Source organism: Oryctolagus cuniculus, chromosome 16, assembly GCF_964237555.1.
Source record: "Oryctolagus cuniculus chromosome 16, mOryCun1.1, whole genome shotgun sequence".
Taxonomy (NCBI): domain Eukaryota; kingdom Metazoa; phylum Chordata; class Mammalia; order Lagomorpha; family Leporidae; genus Oryctolagus; species Oryctolagus cuniculus.
In genome coordinates, this window is record NC_091447.1 from 42,325,392 (window position 1) to 42,339,753 (window position 14,362).

Here is a 14,362-nt window from a genome sequence, read left to right on the forward strand (position 1 = left end):
TGGTTAATGATGTTCTTGGATAAAATGTTTTTTGTTTTTTTTTGTGTGTTTGACTTGGATTTGAATCATAGTTTCTGGAGGACTTTTCAAAATCTGTACTCAGTCTTATTACCTATTTCAAATGTATTTCTCTATCTTTATATTCCACTATCATTCCAGAACCCTTTCTCCAGCCTTTAAAATAGTGTTCAACTAATGTAATTTATATTTTATTCCTAAAGGATTTAACTAGTTACAAGTATAATTATTTGAGAAAACACTATTAAATGCCTGTTTATTTATGTCAACATTGTTAACCCACCCTCATCACATCAAATTCAAAAATATGTGAAAGGGAGATGAGTAAATTTTACTTGACTCAGTTTGTAGTTATCTTGATCCTCATCCTTTTGATCACTTCAAAGTAACATTTGCCAATGAATTACAGCTGACAGTGAAGACCACTCAGTATCTTGTATTGTGAAACTGACCCAAGCAAAGCTTACATAGGGTTCTAGGATTTCCGTTACTCATTCATGTGTAGGGATAGGCTTAGGGTTCCACCTAAACTGTTTCTCTTTACATTATTCAAGAAAAAACCTCACTGCTGTTCCACAAATGTTAATTTAATTTGTAAGGGAATTTTTATTTTGTAATGTGATAATCACATAAGTGGCTTATGGGAATGATTGTTAATGTGACCCTTTTACACCTATATAGATAAAGGCATCGTTTCATTTTATTATCTCAGACTATCATATTTTAACTTACGTTTTTCTTTAGATAAATTACAGTATAATTTTCTAAAACTAATCTGGTATTTAGAAATGTGGGTTACTTTATGCCACTTGAAATATAATAAAAATACTTAAACAAGAAAATTATGTAAACTAGTAGAATATTTTAATTTCTCAATAAATGCCAAAGTCTTCTATACTACAGATGTAGAAATATTGACATGCATTATTCATAAATTTATATTGTTATTTCTCATAATTCAAATAAAATTAAATGTTAGAGTACATATGAATATTTATGAATCACTGTTTAATAAAGCAAATAATTATATTGGACATGATAGAAGAAAAGCTAAAGAAACCACTAAATAATAACAAAACAGGATTGTCTAATCATCTTTTTTTACTATGAAGACTATAGTTAATTGTTGGTATATTAAAAAACTAAAGTCATTTACAGTCAAAGTTTTCACTTAGTATATAATATATAATAATAATTCAAATACTGACAAAGTTCATAGATTTCCATGGGCCATGAACAGAATGGTTTTTTTGGTTGGTTTGTTTTTTTTGGTTTGTGGACAGCCCGTAGCAGCTAGCTTAACTACACAGGGCACTTAAATGCCTATGTGCTGCATTTGCTGTGACAGAGAGAAATTTGCCTCTCTGGCTTTATTTGAATAACATATTTAATTTAGAGAACTTGATCATAAGACAGAATTTAACACACCAATTTCCTTCAAACAATTGGAAATGTTCTGCAGTGATGCTCATCAAAGGCAAATTTTAAAAATGACAATGTTCTTATAATTTCAAATATGATTTTTAGACAACACATTATTGTAAAAAACAGTATATTTATTAAATTCTATTGATTTGATGTCCAGGTGGCCTGTGACGATCAGTTTCAGCCATCACCTCTCATTAGTCTTCTCCATTATCCCAAATTACTCTCCTCCTGTCCCTTCTCAGAGGTAATACAACAGGCTCAGAGCAGTGGTTGGGCACAGAGAGCACCAAAACATGCTCGTGATGATGACAGTTTTGGTGGTATTGCTTGTTTCCTTAGCTGTCTTCCCCCAGGATGTACACAGGGCACCAACCAGGCATCTGAACCTACAGCAAGATCCAGGGCTAATATTTTACAAAGTTACATTTTATCCCTGTGGTATTTGGAAAAGTAGAAGTACATGGACTCCACAAGTAATTCTAAGCGGTATTATCATGACTGTATTAAGGATAGTGACATAGGAATCCTGTTGGTTACATCCACTTGTGGATTCTGGATTCTCATTCTTTTAGAGCGGTCTATAGCACATTTGCATAGGTCTGAACTGCACAGTCAGTGGGCTTGAACCTAAGAAGAGGTTGGCCATTTGTCAAAGTTCCAAAAGGACCATTCTGTAACTGTTCTTTGTACCTCTAGAAACCACCTGTAACCCAAAAGCAGACTTACGGGCTTACTAAGTAAGGAATTTCCAAAGCACATGGTAATTTGAAATCCAGTTGTTTTCCTGGGGAGTGCATGATTAATGCAGATGAAGCTGTCTAGTCTGTAAGCTCCATGAGAGCAGGGACCTTGTCAGTCTTGTTCACTGTTGAATTTCCAGAAAGAACAGTGCCTGGCATGTGGAAGGCACTTAAAGTATATGTTGTGCAAAAGAACCAGTGTGATGTTTGTGCTGCTTGACTACCTGTTGGTGGCAGCTTGGTGGTCGTATGTGTGGTGCCATTCACTTGAACCTTTAGGGGTGACATCACATATACGGTGGCTAAACTGCTACAAGGGACAACGAGTAAGTGTAGAAGAATCACATAGATGGTTTGCATGTGAAACACTGAACTCATCTTTACTCATGCAAGCAATATGCCCCCAATGTCTCATTTCTATCTTTGAGCACAGAATCATATACTTAGTTAAATCCTCAAATAAACAGTATAGACTCATATACAGTATTCCACTTGGTAAGTAGAATATGTATGTCTTTTACATTGCTTGGTAGTGTTTTTTTAATATATAATCACTAATGGTTTTATTTTGCCTCTTCATTGATGAAACCAATACCACTTAACTAGCATTTTTTGTTGCGTGAAATTGTCAGCAAAATGTTTAATGTGTTTATGAATTCTATGAAGCTTGTATATTATTTTAAGCACTATTTCTATAATTGAAGTTGTATGTATTTATGTATATATTTATGTTATCTATTTATCTATAAAAAGGATGCTCCAATGTGTACATTATTTTAGGAAGAACGTCACGGAGACATTCAGCTGCCACTGGTTAAATTCCATCCTCAGTGCTCAAACGTGGTCAAGACCAGAAGCGGGCTCAGCTGGCTGTGGCTCTCCTAACAGCAGAGGTTCTGATTTCCCATTCTTTCAGTGTTGAAACATCCTCTATTGAATTAGGCTTTCAACCAAGTTCACTGGAGTTTGTTTCAATATTGCAAGAATGATAAGATTGAAGCTACTGTCATCGGCTTGAACTGTTCCTACTCTTACCCAGATGACCATACCTCCACTGTGACTGATGTTAAAACTGCAATAACCAAATAAAGATGTGATTGAAAACCCAAGTGTAGAGTTTTTCGCTTGCTGTCCATGCATGTACTATTTCCCAATGGCTTCTGTGAAATTCCAGGAACAGTTCTTAATTAGTTGTCAGCCATGTAAAGATAAAATTCATAATGATACTTTTGTAAAGAAAGCCAACCTGTGCAAAGTAGTCCCTAATGTCTAAATTACATAGTACAAGTGGCAGAGATGGTTTATATGTGTTATTATACAATAGAGATACAATATTCTAATTTAATTTGAAGATGGTAGGAATATGGCCCAGAAGTTAAACATTTGTCAATTGATAATTCTCATATCAACTGCAGATTCTAAGAATACAGCTACAAAAGAAGAATCTAAAGTGTATGCATACACTAAACCAACTATTATTATCTCTATTGTGAGAGCATCAGGATCTTTCCCTACTTTGACATTTTAAGATATTTAGTTGAATTTTGAAACACAAACACATATACATTTATACAAATATCAGCTAATTAAACACAAAAAGAGGCCTTAACATAGAATCTCTTCAAAATACTTTTCTTTCAATTTCTTTTTTTTTCTTATTCTTTTTTTTTAACTTTTATTTAATGAATATAAATTTCCAAAGTACGATTTATGGATTACAATGGCTTCCCCCCCATACCGTCCCTCCCACCCACAACCCTCCCCTTTCCCACTCCCTCTCCCCTTCCATTCACATCAAGATTCATTTTCGATTATCTTAATATGCAGAAGATCAGCTTAGTATACATTAAGTAAGGATTTCAACAGTTTGCTCCCACACAGAAACATAAAGTGAAAAATAATAGATGATTTTTTTTAAATGATGATGAAATCAGATCAGACCTATTGTCATGTTTAATCCCAGTGAGAGTCAAGTTGGGAGTTGATAATTTCTTTTTTTTTTTTTTTTACAGAGGATCAGTTTAGTATACATTAAGTAAAGATTTCAACAGTTTGCACCCCCATAGAAACACAAAGTGAAATATATTGTTTGAGTACTCGTTATAGCATTAAATCTCAATGCACAGCACATTAAGGACAGAGATCCTACATGAGGAGTAAGTGCACAGTGACTCCTGTTGTTGACTTTACCAATTGACACTCCTGTCTATGGCATCAGTAATCTCCCCATGTTCCAATTCCTAACTGAATATCTGAGAATTTTATGGCTGACAATGATTCTTTGTTGTTCACAATTGCTATTGTCAGGGAACTAGTGCTCTGCTTGCTAGGGTGTAAGCTCTGTGAACACAGGACTGTGTCTTCTGCATCTAACACAATGTTTGGATCATCATATTGCCAGCCAATGGGTCTGAAAGCTGGTGGGCAAAAGAGCAAAGTGGCAACAGAGTTGTCTTCAGCTACACTGCTCAAGGATTTTCATATTTTGAAGTCATTTGTGTGGATTCATTTCTCTCTCTCTCTCTCTCTCTCTTTCTCTCTTTCTCTCTTTCTCTCTTTCTCTCTTTCTCTCTTTCTCTCTCTCTCCCTCTCTCTCTCTCTCCCCTCCCTCCTCTCTCTCTTTCCCCACCTCCCTCCTTCCTTTCCTGCTATAACATTCACAAGGCATGACTATCAGAACTACTGTACACATTTAAAGTTGTGACATTTAGTTACAACAATAGTAGTCTAAGGGTAGTAAGTGTTGCTCTCCTTTGTTAGTCATCTCTGCTGAGATGGTTTGCTGGCCTCTCCAAAACAGAACTTGCCTTCTCCATCCCAATTAGGTTTGCCTTCCCCAGCATTTCCCCTTTCCCAGGGCACTACCAAACTTTTCCCAATTACATAAATTAAATATCTGGACTTTTTGACTGTTACTATTCTCTGTGTTTTAAATACACCACCTTGTTTTTATTATTTATTCCTGTGTAGGATGATCTAATCCAGGTGTCAACTTCTTGGCTGTCCTCCCCGATTTTCACCTGTGGACCTCTGATGGCTCCCGCCTGAATTTTTCTAAAATTCTCCTTTCACAACCTTCACTAATCAAAAATCTGGAAAGCATATTTATTTTAATATCACTTTTCATTATTAACTGAAAGGTGCTGAGCCATTCATGTCTCAGGCACTTTGTTTTCTTGTTTTTTTTTTTTTATCCTTATGTCATCCATAAAGGATAAATATTAATATTGCTATTCTCATTTAACAAATGAGGAATTGCGGGCTAGAAAGTTATCTAGCCTGTTCAAAGTGACAAAAGGAGTTTTAATTCTTTCCCTCCCTTGCCCTTTCCCTTCCTTTTTTGTTTTTGTTTGTTTGTTTGTTTGACAGGCAGAGTGGACAGTGAGAGAAGTAGAGAAAGATCTTCCTTTGCCATTGGTTCACCCTCCAATGGCCTCTGTGGCTGGCGCACTGCGCTGATCCGATGGCAGGAGCCAGGTACTTATCCTGGTCTCCCAGGGGTGCAGGGCCCAAGCACTTGGGCCATCTTCCACTGCACTCCCTGGCCACAGCAGAGAGCTGGCCTGGAAGAGGGGCAACCGGGAAAGAATCCAGCGCCCCGACCGGGACTAGAACCCGGTGTGCTGGCGCCACAGTCGGAGGATTAGCCTAGTGAGCCGTGGCGCCGGCCTCCCTTACCTTTCTTCCTTTCTTTCAAGCATTCAAGGCTCTGCATCATCCAGCCCTCCCTGACCCCGTTTATTCCATATGGTTACTCTACAAGGTAGTTCCCTACCAGTCTCATAGGTGCCAGTTCCAGTCTCTGGACTTCTGTGCATTCTATTCCTCCCCTCATGAAAGTCTTCCTTCTCCTCTCTGCCGACTTAGACACCACCTGTACCCAAGGTCCCGTCCAGATTCTGCATTGACTCTGTAGCCCATCCTGGCTCTCTTTGCTCCATCCTCTCTCCCAACTCTGAATTGTGATTGTTTTGTGTACTATATCATGTAGCAATTAGTGATATGCTGTTACATTGAACATACACAGTGAGGTACACCGGAAAACACCGAGACTCCACCAGGATTAGCCTGGGTAGACAGGTCAATTTAGCATGATTTTTGTGTTAGATACAGTGGGTAACATACAAAAGAACATAACATTATTACTGCCAGAAGTACACTTGGGAAAACATCAATCTCGGAACGATTTTGATAGATTGAGGCCAAATTAGTGTGTATTTCAATGGGTATAGTAGAGAGCAAGCAATATTCCTATATCAGAAGGAAAACTAGAGAAGGCTGAGGTTGGAAGGTTTTTTATCCCCCAAAAAAATCTCTGTACACAACGTGACTTCAAAATATCACAGATTTATGGGCATCACTAAGAACATCAGTCACAGCCACAAAAGAAATTATAAATCTATATAAATATGGATTAGAAAGGACAGTATGTCAGACAGTGGTTTTTTTCACACACACACATCTACTCTGATAGAGCTCAGTAATGGTGATGATGATTAACTGAAACTCAAAGAACTAATGTCAATCTGTAGCGAAAAGGCTACAAGTGCTCACAAAACCAATTTAAAGAGATTAAAATCGACTATCAGAGGCAGAAAACACATTTTGTGTCTTCTGGCAGTGTACACAATCCAGACACAAATAAATTTTAGCTGAAAAAAATAAAAGAAAAAGCATATTTACTATGTTTTATCTATGTTTAATAACTTGACCTATGATTCTTTAGAGTTCCAAACAAGACAAAGTTAATGTAATATTGGTAATTTTTTTTTTTTTGGAAATTAGATTTTCTTTGTTTACTCTAAACTTTACAAGGATAATAAAATTCAAATCATCTGTAGATGATAGAGTTGTTTGAGTACGTGTGGGTGTTATGTATTTTTAACAGTGAATGGAAACTAACACAAATACTAAATTTATAAGTGTAATTTGTTGATGAAATGTAAATATAATCTATGGTTATGAAGCAAAAAGACATTCTCCATGGAGACATAAATAAATATTGCTTGTTTAAGGAAAAAAATTGTTTTCCATGTTTTGATTGTCTCATTTAATGCTCATGCATTCCTCTTCTCTGTAAGTGACTGATTTTCCTTTTTAATACAGCAACCAACACCAGTTAACCCTGCCTCTTCAAATGACACCCATCCAACAGTTGAACCTGAGCCATTTCTGTACGTCATAGGACGCAAGAAGCTGATGGATGCACAGTACAAATGCTATGACCGAATGGAACAGCTACCTCCATACCAAGGAGAAGGTAAAGAGAGGGATGCATGTGAACGTGTCTGAAACATCAGTGAAGACTTGTTTTCTTCCATGGGTAAAAACGTGTTGAATAATTTAAATGTAATATGTCTATGGGATGGTAGGTGTGTTTATCTCAAGCAGCAGAAATGCCTGCTTCCAATGCTCAGGTTCATCTGCCTTCTGTCTGGCTAATGTCTTCTCGCATGATAAAATTACTGCAATAAGTCTGTATGCACACCCAGAGAGCAGAAGGAAAACAGGACTTGGTGAGGAAGGAGAAGTGGGAAACGTGGGCAGAAAGTTTGCCTGAGGTAGAACCTGTGAAAATCCTGTAGGGTTGGGTCAATTAGGCAGTATCTGCCCTTAACTGTCAATTGGTTGGCAACCCGTGCCATTTCTTCCCCCTTTTCAAGAGAAGTAGAGATAGATGCCTCCTAGGCAGACATTGTCTATCTCTTACCTTCTCTATAATACTGAGTGTGACTGCCCAAATGTGTTCAGGGCTAAGCATACACTACTCCCTGGAGACGACACAGAGGAACATGACAGGAAGATGTGATGGCCAAGCGTGGCAACATCCATCTATGTTCTCTCTGGCCCTTAACCCATTTAAAGACGGCCCTACTCAGTAGAGAACAAATGGCCAAGTATATTCTGTAACCACACATGGTTTCCTTTCAAATAGTTCAAGTCTTAATTTGTAACTCCTACTTTTAGCATTTCCCTTGCAACAAGCAGCAAGTCCATGGAAAGATGGCTACGTATTATTCTTCAGTTTGCATCATTTCAGTATTTATCAAGAACTGAAAAAGCATTAGATATAACTGTGCCCAAAGGATTTCTCTGAAGTAAATGAGACAAAAAAACCACAGGCTGGGAGGGGACGAGAATATCATCATATTCTTAGAATGATATCCATGAACTGCAGTGAATCTTTTCTCTTGGTATTAATAGCACATTAACAGGGAAAAAAGAAAACTCAACTGGTATTTTCAGAAACCAAGTGAGTTTCAGTCTCTTTCACTTAGACCTTGACCAACTTGGAGAAATGAACTTTTTAAAAAGTTTTTATTTATGTAAGGTGAACAAATTTCATGTATTTCATATACAGGTTTAAGAGCCTAACGATATTCCCATCATACTCTCCTGCCTGCCTATGCCCCCACCCCTCCTCCTTCCTTTCTTATTTTTTTCTTATAATTTTACAATGATGAACTTTCAGTTTATAATACTAAGTTTAACCCTCCACTGAATAAATAATTCAATTCAAAATAGTAAGTAGAAAAGCCACTTTTCCTCAAGAGTATAGGAAAGAGCTGTAAACAATCATCAAATCTCAAAATGTCAATTTTGTGCATATACATTACACTTTTTGTCTGTGTATTAGTTACCACAAATCAAGGAAAACCTATGATGTTTGTCTTTTGGAGACTGGCTTATTGCAGTGAACTTTTGTGTTGCCTGGACTGCCTTCCAACACTCTTGCTCATTCTTCTGTATTCTTTTATTGAGGCAAATCTTGATGTTTTAGGTTAGATTTAGTTTTGAAACCAGCAGGAAAGCACTTGGAAGCAGTGTTGTTTAATACATACATGATCAAACTGGGTATTCTTTCATTCAGTAACGAAGTATAATTCTAAAATATATGATTCATTAAATACCTGCAAATGCTTGTCCATTCAGAATGTGGAGCAATGACCTAACCCTTAGATTAAAATAGAACTGTGCAAGCAATTCCTCTGAAGGCAGTAGTGGTCCCGAGTGTTCCAAAGCCATTTCAGCTTTTCAAGACAAGCCTCTATCCAGGGATGAAATCACATATGCTTTCACAACAGTTCCCTTGTACCATTTCTGGTTACATGAGGGGTTTTCAAAATGTTCATTATGAAAATACTCTGCATGTATCTTAAAATTTTTGTACCAAAATATATTTATCTTTTCATTCCATTTTCCACAAATGTTCTGAACTATACTTGTATTTTTTATATATATTTTTTATTTTATTTAATGAACATAAATTTCCAAAGTACAGCTTATGGATTACAATAGCATCCCCCCCCTAACTTCCTCCCACCCACAACACTCCCCTCTCCCACTCTCTCTCCCCTTCCATTCACATCAAGATTACTTTTCAATTATCTTATATACAGAAGATCAATTTAGCGTATATTAAGTAAAGATTTCAACACTGAGCTATACTTGTATTTTAAAGGAATGTTTTTGGAGGAAAGAGTGAATACATAGAGCATGTGCAACTTTTGAAGAGCAAATAGAGAAACTCCTACAAAGGTATAAATTCCATTAGTGCAGGTGAAGTGGACGCCTTCATTTTGCTGCTGTTTTTCACTGTCTTCATGCCCAAGTGGAAAGTCCCAGAAGAACATATGCTCAGTTGTCTATGCGCTGTGAAATCCTGTTGAGGATGCCACAATTTTTGACAACTTTTAAAGTCTCTTGTTTAGTTTAAACCTGGACTCCAAATAAAATATTTGGTTGTAAGAACCAGACTGCCAAGGACAAATTCCCTGGAGAAAATTCAGGGACCTTTTGTCAATTCCTAGATTTCATTGTTTCTGAATAAAATAAATAACATATAGAATTAGTTTTCTCATTAATATTAATAAGTGATCAAATGCAACATGCTGATAAATGTTGCAAAATCTTTTAACAATATCCCCACCCTTGAAATTTGTTTCAAGGTTCTGAATAATTAATTGATCTCATCAGTTTTGTCAATACTGTCTTAGAGGATCATTCTTCAGATCCTTTTGTCCATAATGATGTAAAAACAGCACCTCTTACAGCAACTGCAAGACCTGTTAAACCAAATCCAATTTAGTTTAAAGGATAAAGTGTTGGGAAATTACAACTTAGCACAAATCTCAAAACCCAGTTGATTAACATCCAACCTATACCCCAGATCTACCTCACTTACAATTTAAGAAATAGCAGAGTGAAACATAATCTTTAGGGTTGCTTGCTCTTTGAGAAGCACAGTTTTGAAACTTCTTACAAAGTAGGTCCTGAAAACTGCTTGTTATCCAGTGAGGTCATTTCATGGGAAATATGCTAAGACTATGTGGGGAGCAACCCGGACTAGACTGAGTTACTGGAATTAAGACTTATTCTATGCATCTGCCACAATATGGCGCTGGGAGAGAAGTAAACAGCTTCCGCACAGCTGCCTCCAGTTCAACCAATTAACTGTAGGACTTGCTCCTGATTGGAGAGCAGCGTACTCGGCGTGTGGGCAGCCGAGTTGGGATTGGCGGAGGAGGACTATAAAGGAGGAGAGAGACGGCATGCACCAGGAACATCTAAGGGGAACATCTAAGGGGAACACCTGTGCAGCCCCCGAGTAGAGCCGGCTGGCGGTGTGCCGCTCCCCTGCGGAAGTGGGGAATGTGGCCAGGGGGAACTGCCCTTCCACGGAGGTGGAAGGGATAGTAGCCAACCCGGGAAGAACCAGCAGCAAACCCGGGGAGGGCCGAGCAGACGAAAGAACAGCGCAGGGTCCTGTGTCGTTCCTCCACGAAGAGGGGGAGCGACATAATGGTGCCGTGACTCGGATAGGAAACCTAGGACGGATAGCAAACTTAGGAGGGAAGAAACGGGAAGAACTGGGAAAATACCGGAGAGAGAGACTAGCAAACAGCCTAGGGAAAAGCCGGACGAAAAAGGTGCCGGAAGAAGCTATTGAAAGCCTAGGCATAGACTCAGATACGGACTACGGGGGGAAGCTGGGAGAAATCTCTAAGGTCGAAAGCGAAAGTGAAAGCTAGAACAAACAGACTCGGATACGGACTGTGGGGAGAGGCCAGGAGAAATGAGGGAGGAATATCGTTGGAGGAAAGTTTGGGGAAACATACCGGGTAGAGAAAAATGTTAGGGAAATTGAAGCCGTGGGGGGCAGGCCAAGGCGGACACGAAAGCCACTTTGGGATTCTCAAGTTAGCCCGGGAATAGGGGGCGAAAAGTTGAAACCAGAAGCTGAAACGTAAGCCAGATTTGGATCCGTCTGATTAGCCCGGGGAGCAAAGGACGGGAAGCCAAACCGTGGGGCGGAGACGTAAGCTGGGTTGAATTCGCCAGGCTAGCCCGGGGAACTTAGATTGAATGCTAGTGGCGGACATGTAAGCTACGCTGTGTGACTCGCGGAAGCCGCCGCGTGCAGAGAGAGCACGGGGCGTGAATAGATAGGGAACGGGGCTGGCGCGAGGCCGTGGTTCAGACGCGAAAGGGTTAAGTGCGAGACTGCGGAGTGTGCGCGCGAAGCGGGCTGAAGCGGCTCAGCCGGAAAGCCGCGGAGAAATAGCCTCGGGGCGGAGCCTGCCGGCAGGGCGAGGCACAGCCGGGAAGCTGCGGGGATAAGAGAAACAGAAGTTTTAGAAGTAAAGTGAGAGAAATAGGAATGCTGGAAGATAGAAGTGGAATGGGAGAAATAGGAATGCCCGGAGATAGAGAAATAGAGAAATAGAAAGGCCTCCCCTCAACATGGCAATGAGAGAGCTTGGATTCGGTCTGCCTGATTAAGTGAGGCGATGAGCACCTGCGGGCAGCTAGCAGCTTATGTGCCGCAGGTCACCGAAGACAGGCACGAATTAACATCAGTAAGGCCTCCCCCACAATACGGCAATGAGAAGGCTTGGATTCGGTTTGCCTGATTGTTAGGGCTTGTAAGCCCCTGCAGGCAGAGCAGAGCATGCGCTGCGGGGCACCGAACACAGGCACGCATCAGCGCCTAAAAACCTCCTCATAACATGGCGAAGAGAGGACCCGGATTCGGTTTGCCTGATAGGACTTGTAAGAACCTGTGGCAACTCTAGCAAGTAGAGCAGAGTGTGTGCCGCGGGACACCGAAGACAGGCACGTATCAACGCCAAAAATAAAAAGAAAGGGGGATCTGTGGGGAGCAACCCGGACTAGACTGAGTTACTGGAATTAAGACTTATTCTATGCATCTGCTCTCCCACAATATGGCGCTGGGAGAGAAGTAAACAGCTTCCACACAGCTGCCTCCAGTTCAACCAATTAACTGTAGGACTTGCTCCTGATTGGAGAGCAGCGTACTCGGCGTGTGGGCAGCCGAGTTGGGATTGGCGGAGGAGGACTATAAAGGAGGAGAGAGACGGCATGCACCAGGAACATCTATGGGGAACATCTAGCTGAAGGAACACCTGTGCAGCCCCCGAGTAGAGCCGGCTGGCGGTGTGCCGCTCCCCTGCGGAAGTGGGGAATGTGGCCAGGGGGAACTGCCCTTCCACGGAGGTGGAAGGGATAGTAGCCAACCCGGGAAGAACCAGCAGCAAACCCGGGGAGGGCCGAGCAGACGAAAGAACAGCGCAGGGTCCTGTGTCGTTCCTCCACGAAGAGGGGGAGCGACAGACTATTTGAAACTTTGTTTCCAAAATAAATGACTTGGTTTGAAATGTGGGCAATGACAGAAATAGAGGGTTCACCTACCTGTAAGATGTCTGGGATCGTCTTCTCCTGCAGTGAAATTCACATGCCTTCAAAATTCATTTGCTTCTCCACGGCCAGGTCCCTACTGCAACCGGACCTGGGATGGATGGATGTGCTGGGACGACACTCCAGCTGGAGTCCTGAGCTTCCAGTACTGCCCAGATTATTTTCCAGACTTCGATCCAACAGGTACAGTATTGATTTCCACTTTGTTTTTCCTATGAAGCTTGCAGTTTTGATGGTTCTGAAAAGAAAATCAAATATAAAATGTACCTACCTAATCATACTCCACATTTTAGCACATTCTGAAGGTGTTCTGTAATTGAGTTATTATTCAGTCGTATAGACATGGCCCATTGTCCTTAGTTTTAGAATTATATTGCTGCTCAGCTGTGCATATTGTTATCAAATTTTGGTTTATAAAATTTGTTTTTTAAAAACCTTGTGAATAGCCTTATTTAAATGTGGGACTTTTAAAACATTTTTAATTGTCTCATATTTGTCATAATTGGTGATGTATGCAAATAATTGACCTTGAATTTGTTTATACTGTGCTGGCATAACATGTACAATGAAAACTTTAAATAACCTTGAAAATTAAAGTCAACTGTCATGTTTAATGGAAAATAAATCAGAACGTGTAACTCTTGATACACCATTTCTGTTCCAGTAGCAGATTTTAAAACTCATTTGGTAAGAAAGACAAATACTGCAGTCATTGGTCATACCAACACCCAGTTCTGTGCCTGGGTTGACTGGGACAGATGTCTGTTATGTAGGTGAATGGTCCCAAATCGACTTGAGTTGTGGAAGTTATAAAGGAATGCTTTTCTTTCAATATCACTTTTTCAAAATGTTTTCACACATGTTTTCTCATGTTAAACTCACTAAGTTGGACACAGAGCTGCAAGTGAACTTAGTCAAGACTTTTCAGCCAATACCTGACCCTCTCTATATAATCAAGCACAGCAGACTAGGAAGTCATTTGTAGAATAGTATTTCTCCATCTGCGTACAAACTTGTACAAGTTGAAATACTTCTAGAACACTGAAGAGAGGACTCCTTATTCCTTGAGGCGTCCAGGTGGCCATACTGGCGTTGTTAGGAGCTGGGTTGGGGTTCTCCAGCAAGGCGAAGGTGTAGTAGAGTATGAGATTCTGAGTGGAATGAACAGTGAGGGGGGTAAGGTTGTGCATCTCAGGCTCCTCAGGGTTGCAGACCCGTGGGAGGTCTGCAGTTGGAGGCCTCCCCGTGGTGTGTGCTCAACAACAACACGCAGGTTGTGTGACATCCCCAATCCAGAGAGCAGGCAGATGTACACAGCGAGTGACTCTCAGCTTGGCTGGGAAACTAAAATGGAGAGAGAGAGAGAGAAAAAGAAAGAGAGAGAGAGATTGAGAGACAGATGGAGAGATAGAGAGATTGAGAGATAGAGAGGTTGAGATATTGAGATACCTGATGCT

General features: G+C 40.1%; 1 protein-coding gene and 2 non-coding genes across 4 annotated transcripts in view; all 3 read left to right on the plus strand.

Annotated features, from left to right (window-relative positions):
- Positions 1 to 14,362, plus strand: part of CALCR (calcitonin receptor) — a 163,846-nt gene that overhangs the window by 102,581 nt on the left and 46,903 nt on the right. For both annotated transcript variants that reach the window (XM_008261488.3, NM_001082375.2), the window contains 2 exon segments: positions 7,293 to 7,446; positions 12,978 to 13,088. In XM_008261488.3, the coding sequence (XP_008259710.3) occupies positions 7,293 to 7,446; positions 12,978 to 13,088 (265 nt within the window).
- On the plus strand, positions 2,430 to 2,489 carry MIR489 (microRNA mir-489). Its single transcript, NR_162657.1, has one exon. It is a non-coding gene; the product is annotated as a microRNA mir-489 (primary transcript).
- MIR653 (microRNA mir-653) lies at positions 3,105 to 3,163 on the plus strand. Its single transcript, NR_162690.1, has one exon. It is a non-coding gene; the product is annotated as a microRNA mir-653 (primary transcript).